Here is a 12,186-nt window from a genome sequence, read left to right on the forward strand (position 1 = left end):
TGCGGTTTTATGCACAATAAAATAAGTTTCTTGATCTGGGACACTGTTGTCATTTACATTTCATAAGGGCTGTGGTTAGAAGTGCAGGCCATCCCATGTTTTTAAACTTGTTTCCTTCCATTTGTGGAACACTAGTGCTTTCTGTCTTGACCCTGTAGTGGTCCTGTCTTAGTAGTAAGAATGAAATCCCTGCTACAGAGCTATACCCCAGGATGTTTAAACCCTCTCTCAGGAAGCTTAACTATGCCCCCCCAGGACCCCCCCCCCCCCCCCCAAATCCTCTGAAAACTCTCATCAATAAGTTGTCCACTTGGTAAATTTGCACAAAACCAACCCAAGTTCCCATACCTTCATGGTCAACCCTGACTCTTTCCCAGGACTGTTGGAAACTATGGATAACAAGACAAGCAAGAAAAGCTTAATTCAGGAGTGATGGAACTTGTTAAAGTTGAACGTGTGGTAAGAAGACTGAAACAAAGACTAAATTATCACATCAGTTTGTTCTCACAAGTAAAACAAATTTTTACATATGAACTTTATTTCATACATTTCTCAGAGAAGTGAGTTTGACACAACAAAGTTCTGACATCAGTAGCCTCATGTGTGGTCCATGGTCCACCAAAGGGTTGTACTTAGCAGTTCAGTGCTTCCGTACCAGTGGAAAGGTCTTCATTAGTTAAGGCTATAAACCCTCTGTGTAGCATCAGTTAGGTGTGCATTATAGAATGGTTGATTCATGTTTTAGGAGGAAACGATTAATGTGTTATCACAGTCTACATGCCTAGTTTCCCCAAATTTCCCCCAAAGTGGTAGAAACACGGTAAAAACTAAATCATCGAGTAGCAACTGGTCTGATTATTTACAAACTCAAAATATCCTTGGTCTTTCCCACCATTATTCACAAAGTACATTTCATTTGCATTGAAAAGTAACAAATAGACATTTTTCTTTAAAGAAGGATCCATTCCTTTCTATTTATAGCATAAATATCATATAAATCTTTAATTACAATAAGGCCTTTCATCTTTAGATCTCATTTTATTCAGCATAGTTGGGGTGTTCTTTATGGGTTGTTTTTTTTTTTTTTTACGCCATCTCAACCACTGCTACAAAGTCCTTAAATCTCTGGAAGGGTCTGTGGAATTCTCAGGGCTCAAAGGGAATATAAAAAAAAGTTGACCCTGTTTTACTTACATTGTTAGAACATCCACTGACCAGTTTTTGAGGGGGGTGGTTCCAATTTTTTTTATTTTAATACTTAAAAAAAAAAACAGGAATTCAAAATCCCAAATATCTATTTTGTCCATCCATTCTCTGCTAGAAAGGAGCATGGCATAAAACTGGCACTCCTGCCCAGCACAGAAGGGTTTCTTTTGTTCTTTTTATTAGTTTTTTTTAATCAATACAAAAAATAATTCATTGTAAATATAATATATATTTATATATTTATACATATTTTGAATATATTTACATTTATTTCCAACAGCGATAATGCTGCATATGTGCTCTGGTGAAGGATGAAAGGGGCTAGGGTGCTGGAATATATTTTCTCAGAATATTACAAAATTAACAAGGCAAAAAAATAATTGTATCAGCCTTGAGTCCTTAGAAACTTAGTTGGCTTTGCCGTGCCTGATATAGCTTCCTGTCATGGACCAGGCACATTCTCCCTGCTTTCTCTTTGCATTCATTATCCACCCGGGGTTCATGCTTCTTGCCAGCTGTTGCATGTCCACAGAATTGCAAGAGAAAAAAACAGTAGGTTCTGCTCTGTGTTCTCTTCCCAACATTTGTGTCCACTTTCACAGAAAGATCCACATTCTCTGGCGTTCTGCAGAGTAAGTCAGTGCTATCGGTAGTGCTCTTTAGAGAAGGACTGCAGAACGCAAGGTGCCTCATGTTTTTAGGCTGCCATTTACATTTTGGAATTTTGGGAGGCAGGGTTCATGTGGCATAGGGTCAGGGGAAAACACGGAATCATCACCAGATGAGGAAGCAGAACACGATGAGTCAGGGAAACTGGGGGAATATTGCTCCAAAGGGATGCTGAGGTCGAGGTACTCCTGTAAAAAAAAGATATAGAGAATAAAAATGAACGAATGGACATAGAGAAACTGATCAATACAGACAAACAGATCTCCTTTCTACTTACCTCATTGCTAGTCAGCGTGAGTATTCGGTCCAAGTCCTCCACCAGCTGTTTGAAAGTAGGCCTATGTGAAGGAATGGCGTGCCAACAGTCTCTCATCATCATATACCTGCAGAAAAAAGGGTGCATCTTTGTGAAGTCTGGAAGTCAGACAGCACACACTCCATAAGGACTTATACATTCATAGACCAATAAATTATCTGCATGTGCCAAGGATGATAATATACTACGATAAGCTAATCATTGAGCCAACAAAGTTTAGTAAAATGATATACAAGCAAGCTAGGTATTACAGATGTAACTGTGGGATAGGGCTTAACAACCATTAATCAGGATGATTTACTAGGAGACAGTCTGAAAGCAGAAAAGATAAAAAAGAAACTTTTCTTAACCACATGGGGAAATGTTTAAGTGACTACTTGGCCAGATTCTTTATCAGACATACAAAAGGAATATATATGTGTATTTTGTAGGCATATTCCTGCAATGATGGATTTCAATCTACAAGTCCTACACCAGTATGCCATGATCCGAGTCAGGTTTGGACTGGGGGGGGGGGGGGGGGGGAGGGTGCAGTTCCTCTTTATTATTATTTTATTATTCTTGGGGACCATACCCCACATCATCAATAAAGTCTAATACATTTTACAAATAGACCATAGTGGCAAGTTATTGGCTCCAAAGGAAACTCCAAATGTATCTTTTCTCCTGGACCTTTGGAGCCCACTATGGTATCACAGCTGGGGCCCACCGGAGGCTCTTCTGGTACTCTAGTGGGCCAGTTCTATGCTGATCTGAGAACAGATTTGCTTTTCATGCTCTTTTGCCAACAATATCATCAAGGGTATAGGTCTAACACCGCTGGTTCTCTCGCCTCTAAATACGGTGGGCAGTGCAATGCTTATAGTGTCTGATACTACTTGATGGCAGCTATGTGGATACTGGTAAATGGGACTCCTTCCAAATAACTGTGTGTGCAGATGCTAAATGGTAGATACAATTTGATTGCCAGAAAATAGCTATAGACTAGAAAGAGCGAATTTCTTAAGGTCCCTTTCACACGGGCGAGATTTTCGCACAGGTGTGATATGTGAGGGGAACGCATTGCACCCGCACTTAATCCGGACCCATTCACTTCTATGGGGCTGTGCACATGAGCGGTGATTTTCACGCATCACTTGTGCATTGCGTGAAAATCGCAGCATGCTCCTCTTTGTGCGTTTTCCACGCAACGCAGGCCCCATAGAAATGAATGGGGCTGCGTGAAAATTGCAAGCATCCGCAAGCAAGTGCGGATGCGGTGCAATTTTCATGCGCGGTTGCTAGGAGACGATCGGGATGGGGACCCGATCATTATTATTTTCCCTTATAACATGCTTATAAGGGAAAATAATAGCATTCTTAATACAGAATGCTTAGTACAATAGGGCTGGAGGGGTTAAAAAAAATATATAAAAAATTTAATTTACCTTAATCCACTTGTTCGCGCAGCCCGGCTTCTCTTCTGTCTTCATCTTTGCTGTGCACAGGAAAAGGACCTGTGGTGACGTCACTACGCTCATCACATGATCCATCACCATGGTAAAAGATCATGTGATGGACCATGTGATGAGCGCAGTGACGTCATCAAAAGGTCCTATTCCTCAAAGAAGAAGACAGAAGAGAAGCCGGGCTGCTCGAACAAGTGGATTAAGGCGAGTTAAATTATTATTATTTTTTTAACCCCTCCAGCCCTATTGTACTAAGCATTCTGTATTAAGAATGCTATTATTTCCCCTTATAACCATGTTACAAGGGAAAATAATACAATCTGAACAACACCTAACCCGAACTTCTGTGAAGAAGTTCGGGTTTGGGTACCAAACATGCCGATTTTTCTCATGCGCGTGCAAAACGCATTACAATGTTTTGGACTCGCGTGGAAAAATCGCACATTTTCCCGTGACGCACCCGCATCTTATACGGGGCAAAAACATGACGCCCATGTGAAAGCGGCCTAAAAGTTCGATTCGGCTGATTTGCCGAATGTCACAAAAAAATTTGCTTTGTGACGAATTAATTCATTGAGAAGCACATTTGTTTGTAAGGCTACTTTCAGACTTAGATTTTTTTTTAAAGAGTAATGCAAACGGATCCGTTCTGAACGGATACAAGCGCTTGCATTATAGGTGCGGATCCATCTGTGCAGATACCAGACGGATCCGCACCTAAACGCAGGTGTAAAAGTAGCCTAAGTAGCGGGTGCAATGAAAGGGAGCTAAAAATTTTTTTAGCAAACTTACCGCCTCCATTTGCTCACGATGGGCCGGCCGCTGCCATTTTGCTTGAAGATCTCGGCCAAAATCATGTGTGGCGCGAGATTACGTCATCACGCCGGCTGGCTTGCTGATGTATGACGTCATCATGCCGGCCAGCGTGATGATGTAATCTCGCGCCGCACAGGATTTCGGCCGAGATCTTCAAGCAAGATGGAGGCTGGTGGCCCGTCACAAGCAAATGGAGGAGGCAAGTTTGAATTTTTTAGTTTTTTATACGATTTCAAATTAAATTGATTTGCTGACACAAAGCACGAGGAAATTCGGCTTCTAGGCAAATCAAATTTATCCTGAAATTCGGATCGAATTCCACTTTGTGGGATTCGATTTGCTCATCTCTACTATAGACCACTGAATAACTTCTGAAGGGCCCCTTCATATATTGCTATATACTACTTGATTATTATTTAGATAATGATGAAGTTCACTAAGGCATATGTAGCTGAACACACTGTACTTTACTAAGCACCATCAAAAATGGTACATGGATTTTATTAGTGGATAAGTGTTATGTTCCCACCTTGAAAGATGGAACCTTGGATGTTTGGCGCACAATAAATGACATTCTGCACTCCAGAGAGGTCAATGTCCTCTTCTACACTATTGCTCACTTGCCAAAAAATAGGACGGAACAGAAGAAACTGCTGCTGTACACTTAGCACATACAGAATTATTGTTTTTCATAAATGGATCATCAAATGGAAAGTTAGATCTGTACAAACCAGTAACTGTGCCATAAATTTTAACAGTAATGGTGCTAAGCAAGTAGTGTCACCACATGATACATTTCACCATAATATATGTCCCTAATTTCAGTCACATGAAACATGAACTTAATGATAAATTGCTAAAGCAAAATCGCCTATCGCATCACCACTTACAGTTCATTGGTGCAGTTGGCTGGCTTGTCCATGCGATGACCCTCTTTCAGTAGCTTGAAGAGTTCCTCAACAGGAATTCCAGGATATGGAGAACCTCCCAAGGTAAAAATCTCCCACATTAACACACCAAATGACCAGCTATAGACAGAAGGGGGGGAAAAAAATCATTAAAATAAGCATAGTAATAACGAATGCCCTTGACAGAATAATTTCTTTTATAAGGAACATTTTATACCACGGTCCATGGTTTTAACTACCCAGTGTACTTATTTTGCAGGGAACAGGAGCACACAAGTTGAATATATACTGAGGGCCAATCTTCCGTTGAAGTGCACTTCAGATATGAACCTGTAACACTAACATACTACAGCCTTTCTGTTCCGCAATACAATGTCCTTATATAACCCCATTCCCAGGTGCTCATTAAAAGGACAAGTGCGGTAAATGAAAGCATTACTTGTCAGGTACAAAACCACACAGCTCTTCCCTTTGAACAAAATAAATTCAATTTTGTAATTTTTCACTATTAATATTATTACTTCCTCGCCTCGGGCTGTGATCTAGTGTGCACCATCATAGGCATATCATTTCGTGCTCAGAGCCAACAACCAAAAGGGCTTGATGTTTCAGCAACCATGAGTCTATTGGTGGGGCCATACACACTAGTCTAAGGTTGAGCAAAATGAACAACTGAAAAAAAAAAAAAAGGTCATTTGGTGGTAAAACTAAGCAAGGAATTATTGGTTTGGCTAACTGGTGACAGACAGACAGTCATTGTCTGAAAAGTAGTCTATCATCTTCAAACTTTTGGTTGCTAGTACTTTAATATATATGGTACAGTCAACCCTTGCATGATTAATTGTTCCTTGAAAGAGCATTCCCACAGTAAAAGATAATTCAACGAGAGAGAAAGATCATTCACCCTTTGCCTTGTGTCTTCAAACATGTATTGTCTTCAAACATGTATTAATGATTCAACCAGAAGATTATCCCTTTAAGGATTGTTCAACCATCAACCTATTTTTATCAAATGTCTATGGCAAATTTATATCTACTAGATGAACAGCAGCTTTATTAAGTCACGACTTACACATCACTCTGATGAGTGTAAACCCGATCAAAAAGTGCTTCAGGTGCCATCCATTTTACTGGAAGCCGACCCTGGAGAGACAAAAGCAATACAATTTTAAAAGGCTATATTATCCTATGTACAACTGGGGCAGGTCTGGCAAAAAGTTTCTACAGAATCATTTTGTCCAATCAGCAGAGCTCTTAGAATCATTTTGTCCAATCAGCAGGCTTCTTCATTTGCTGATTGGACAAAATGGTTCTAACAGTCCGCTGATTGGAAAAAATTATTCTGTAGAATCTTTTAGCTAATCTGTAATAGCCATTTCTTAGATATGGTCTGACCCAATAGATATGCTAAATGCATTGGTATATAATAGGTTATGGCACTCGTCTGTTTCTGTAAGGCCTTATTCACGTCACTTTAGAGCAAACGTATACATCGGTAGTAAATCCTGGCCTCTACCTCCGATGCAAGACTCTTAATATACCACTGTATAGGCATATAGTTGCATATGTGACCCATAGACCTCCATGGAAAAAAAAAACTTTTTGTGGGATTTCTTTGCATATAAAAAAAATCATAGTCAACTATGGCAGCTCAACTGAGGTTAAAATGAAACTCTATATATTGTGTGTATTCTGGGAGCTTTACCCAAATAACACTCTTCATTTAGGGATTCATGTGATGTGAACAAGGCCTAAATCCCGTTGGGTGCAAATGGAAAGGCCACATGAATGCTTGACCACAAACTACTTCTCAGCGCAGACCTGCTGCTGAGAAGGAACAAAGGACCTGGGACCTGTCCTATTGATTTTCGGGGTCTTAACAATCAAATATCAGTTATCAATCCAATGGATAAGTGTGATAAATGAGGTCTGGTAGAACTACCACTTATATAACCTAAAGCTTGAAGGCTTCTAAAATACACCATTCTCTGTCAGGAGGAAAATATAACCTATTTGCTATCTCAGGTGATGGAAAATATAATAATCATTGGCTTCAAGGTTCTGTTCACATCAGCACTTTGATCTATTCCATCAAGTCATTTGGTATTTCTGATGTCCTGATAAGCGTAGTCTGCAACATTTCTTTTCCTGTTAGAACCCTAACAGTACCTGCAAAGCCCAAGTCAACAGAATCCATACATGATCATACCAATCATGTCTAGCATGAGAATAGAGAGACCAGAGCCTAAGTTTAGGCCTTAAATACAAGAAACATTGAAGAAAAATTCTTCCAACTTACATTTGTTGTTTTCTTATAATAATCTATATTGTTGACATCTCTTGCCAGACCAAAATCAGCAATTTTCATGACATTGCTCTCAGTAACCAGCACATTCCTAGCAGCAAGGTCCCGGTGTATACACTTTGAGAAAAAAAAAAAAGACATAACTGAATTACTACATGGGTGTCCATATGCTAATGACATCACATATCAATACCACCCCCCATTCTAACCGAACAAGAAAATAGATGAAATAACTCCCTTTAATTCGAGATATCCTTTGTATATAATTTGGAGACACCACTAATTTATGATAGCCTGGGCAGAGATATATAGTTTGTTTAACAAAATAGATGATAAATTACCCATTATTAAAGTAACCACATTCTGCCAGCAGTCTTCTATTACAAAACTGAGCAGCCATGAAAAGAGAGTACGCCCAGTGCAGTTATATCCCTTTATTATACCTTCTGTGATGCCAAGTATTCCATGCCCCTGGCCAGCTGATAAGTGCATGACACCAAGTCTTTGAAAGTCATCTGCTCTCCAGGTACCCTATTAATGTCATACGAGTACTCCATCTCAACAGGTCGACGGGCTCTCAGGAACTCTCGTAGATTCCCTTTAGCAGCATATTCAACAATTACATACAAAGTGCCTGAAAAGACATGGTATTATTGATTAAGGATAGATAGATAGATAGATAGATAGATACATTTCAAGTGCCATTTAAGCTGAATGCAAGGTGTCTAATAATTGAGGAGTTCACCAACAAGTGCCTACAACATACTTGAAACAGGCAGACAGGCGCTAAACTGACTAATAAAATTGTATGCTAATAACAGGACAGAGTTAAAACTGAAAGGCTACAGGAGTCACCATTGCAGAAAGCTACATGTATTTAGCATTTACAGCAGGTGGTCATTAAAGGGTGAAGTCCATCTCATGTCCTGCAGGGCCTTCTGTCTTCTTCACCTAGTAGTGACCTGACTAAATTTATGACCTGCAACAGGTCCTTTCATCGTGAGTGACAAAATTAAAGACCTTTTGTTAGTTAAGGCTACTTACCTCCTTGAGTGCATGCACCCAGCAGGTTTATGATGTTCTTATGCTTTCCAATCATTTTCATCATCTCCATCTCAGAGACCAGGTCTGCTAGGTCTTTCTCAGTAGCATCATCTAGATGGGTTAAATAGGTATACTAGGTAGTAATGCAATACATAATCAATAGACCTAGCTTAATAAATGTCAGCTCTCCAGCTCACAATTAGGCCACTTTCACATGGTCAATATTTTTCATCAGTATTTGTAAGCCAAAACCAGAGCGAGTCCAAAACACAGAAGAGGCACAATTCTTTGCATTATACATTTTCTCTGCAAGTCCCACTTCTGGTCTTGGCGTCCAAATACTGATGCCAAATACAAACTGAAAATGGCCTTACACGCCTTGTATCAAGAAAGAAACATTTTTTACTTCTGTAGTCGGTAGACATAGGATATGACATTGCATCAACAGGTCTGTATGTACAACCATTTAGCAACAAAATTATATCTTTTCTGTCTTAAAAATACTTGTTTTCAGATATTTTTGTACTTTATTTTTGAATTAAAGTTTTTTTTCTTCAGATCATCAGGGTTTTGGAAGTGACTACATAATACAATTTTTTTATTCAAAATGGAAATCACTGCATACAAGAATCCTCTCACCTAATAAGTGGTAAATCGAAGGGTTCTTTTACATAGAAACATAGAATGAGTCGGCAGATAAGAACCATTTGGCCCATCTAGTCTGCCCACATAGCTGAATATAGAGCCCATAACGAGCACCAATTGACGGTAAAAAAGTCAATTAGCGATCAATTAAAGTCTTTACACGGGCCAAAAGTTCATTACTACACTCGTTCATTCCCCACAAAGTTTAAATTATGTTAGCGCCACATCCCCTGTTTTGCTCGAATTTTAGGTCCTCATAAGATCTGATCGTCAGTCGGTTTGCTCGTTTGCCGGCTGATCAGTGGGGTGTTTAGACAAGGCAATCGTTAGCTGAATGGACGTTCCTGTGAACATATGCTCTCAATCATCGGCCCATGTAACAGGTTCTTTAGGCTCTATTCACAATGGAGCATTTTACCATTTGTCAAGGCTCTGCTGTTTTTGATGGAAGGAAAAGAACAGCGTACAGGACTATTCTTGCCATCAAAACTTTAGGAAGCAGAATGGAAACCTAATGGAGCCTATTGAGAAATGTGCATGAGTAGACCCAAACCTCTCTTGACTTCTACTTGGTGTCATGTAGCATTTCTGTGTTGGTGAAATGATGCAACACTCAATATTTAAGACAAATGTCAATGTATCTACGCCTTATTTATGCATGTTAATTAATTACACCAGAATTTAGAGCCATTTGTAAAAGCGGAATGAAGAGTAGATGCTACTTGCTTCTTGGACAGGAATTACAGGCAATAATGTAATAACACATGCAAAAAAAATTTGAAACATGTTGCATGTAGGCTACACAGTCTCTGGCATAGAAACAGTGTTGTAATTTTAGCTAGCGTGAAACTTAATGGCAGTGATGTATTCAGGGGTGTAGATATAGGGGGTGCAGAGGTCGCCAAGGGGCCCAGGAGTCTGAGGGGGCCCAAAGACCCTTGTGCCACATAAGAAGACACTGGTATTATAGAAAGTGCATGCTGGTCAAGTTACACCACTGGCTGGAGGGAAGCCATAAGATCAAGATTTTGGCATGGGGGGGGGGGGGGGTTAGCTGCCGTTTCAATTTTTGCCTCAGGCAGCATGAAGGCTGCTCTTGGCCACAAAGCACTGAGTAGATAATGGCCAAGGAGAGAAAAAGGCGCTCATAGGGTAAATAAGTTAAGAGCCGAGCCTCCAGAACAACAGGAAGAGTGGTACTGCTCACCTGTTGTTGATGCACTTATTGTTTGGTGCAACTGGACTGGAGGTGGATACGACTGATTATGTCTCACTGGTGGATGCTGCCGATTCCGTCCGCGATTCCCTTTGGCGGGGGCCAAGCCGCCGTCTGGGTTGATGAGTAGGATATATTTCCACTGGACCGGGGGTCGAGTGGAGGGGTGGACCGTAGGCGCAAAAGACGCAACCAGAGAATTTTTAGAAACCAATGTTTTGTTTTTTTTATTGTTAAAGTGACAACGCGTTTCGGGGTTCTGCGGACCCCTTTTTCAAGTCGGTGGGTGGATACCGCTGGTAGAGAGAGCGCTGCTTCTAGCTCCTGGCACGTGTGGCGTCTGGAGGCTGAATTCAGCCTCCAGACGCCACACGTGCCAGGAGCTAGAAGCAGCGCTCTCTCCACCAGCGGTATCCACCCACCGACTTGAAAAAGGGGTCCGCAGAACCCCGAAACGCGTTGTCACTTTAACAATAAAAAAAACAAAAAACATTGGTTTCTAAAAATTTTCTGGTTGCGTCTTTTGCGCCTACGGTCCACCCCTCCACTAGACCCCCGGTCCAGTGGAAATATATCCTACACAAAGCACTGAGGGAAGGGGAGCCCAAGCTGAACTCTTGAACCAGGGCCCATGAGCCTTTAGCTATCCCCCTGGATGTATTGTATATGTTGTGTCAGATTTATCAATGGAGGCAAATGCAGTCAAAAATCGGTGACAACATAGGTCAATACACATGGGATAAAAGTGTGCAAATTAACTCATGCCAGCCAAACCGGGAACTTTTCCAAAAGAATTAGTGGACTCATCTGTAGGAAGCTGGTTCAGGCTTCTCTCCCCTCATCACTACAGACCAGGGTGTTGGTAGGCTGGATCAGATGCTACTTGTGCCCTTCTCTGAACTGATGAGGTGCAGGAACCCCCGTAGCAGCTGTCTACCGATCCGTAAAGCTTTCCAGAGGGGAAGCCAAGAAAAAAAAATAGTGGCAGACAGGATTTAATGCAAAGAGGCAATCACGGGGCTCTAGGTTCACACTCCAGCATGGTGGCAAAAAGGATTGCAAAAGAAGAGAGGCCATAAATGACACGGCTTTCCATAGCTGCTTTCTTTAAATCACAGAGAGGGGCAGCTCTGCTGATTTATCTCTAGGGTCAGGAATGTGACCTGTTAGTTATCCCCCACTGAGAGGGAACGAGTATCACTCCCCTCCTTCTTACCTTTCAGCATCTTCACAGCAACTGTCACAGATTCCTTGGGCCGGTCTTTGTCAATCCCAAGAGCCTCAGCCATGACTACTTGGCCAAAACAGCCCTCACCAAGGGGTTTACCCAGAGTCATTCTACAGGGTTAAAAATATATATATATAAATCAAACATTTATAAACATACATATACCAGAAAAACTATAGAAATTCATAAAATATGTGACAATCTGTAATATAAGCTGGTTAAGGAAATATTTTTCCAAACTGTCATTCATTAACTATTTTCCCCCAAAACAATGGCATTGTCTACAGAGCTGCAGTTTAAATGGTTTTCCAGCCCCATTGTTTCCTAAAGGGGTTGTCTAATTTTAGCAAATGGCTTTTATTATGTAGAGAAAGTTAATACAAGG

At 40.7% G+C, this 12,186-nt stretch overlaps 1 protein-coding gene across 6 annotated transcripts in view; it reads right to left on the minus strand.

Annotated features, from left to right (window-relative positions):
- Positions 1 to 1,283: 1,283 nt before the first annotated feature.
- The window catches only part of FGFR2 (fibroblast growth factor receptor 2), a 78,237-nt gene continuing 67,334 nt past the window's right edge, over positions 1,284 to 12,186 (minus strand). For all 6 annotated transcript variants that reach the window (XM_040438021.1, XM_040438019.1, XM_040438020.1 and 3 more), the window contains 8 exons: positions 11,790 to 11,911; positions 8,713 to 8,823; positions 8,112 to 8,302; positions 7,663 to 7,785; positions 6,436 to 6,506; positions 5,346 to 5,483; positions 2,153 to 2,258; positions 1,284 to 2,063 (listed from right to left, as the gene is read on the minus strand). In XM_040438021.1, the coding sequence (XP_040293955.1) occupies positions 1,896 to 2,063; positions 2,153 to 2,258; positions 5,346 to 5,483; positions 6,436 to 6,506; positions 7,663 to 7,785; positions 8,112 to 8,302; positions 8,713 to 8,823; positions 11,790 to 11,911 (1,030 nt within the window). In that variant the 3' untranslated portion in view covers positions 1,284 to 1,895. The remainder of the gene's footprint in view (positions 2,064 to 2,152; positions 2,259 to 5,345; positions 5,484 to 6,435; positions 6,507 to 7,662; positions 7,786 to 8,111; positions 8,303 to 8,712; positions 8,824 to 11,789; positions 11,912 to 12,186) is intronic.

This window comes from Bufo bufo, chromosome 6, assembly GCF_905171765.1.
Source record: "Bufo bufo chromosome 6, aBufBuf1.1, whole genome shotgun sequence".
NCBI lineage: Eukaryota > Metazoa > Chordata > Amphibia > Anura > Bufonidae > Bufo > Bufo bufo.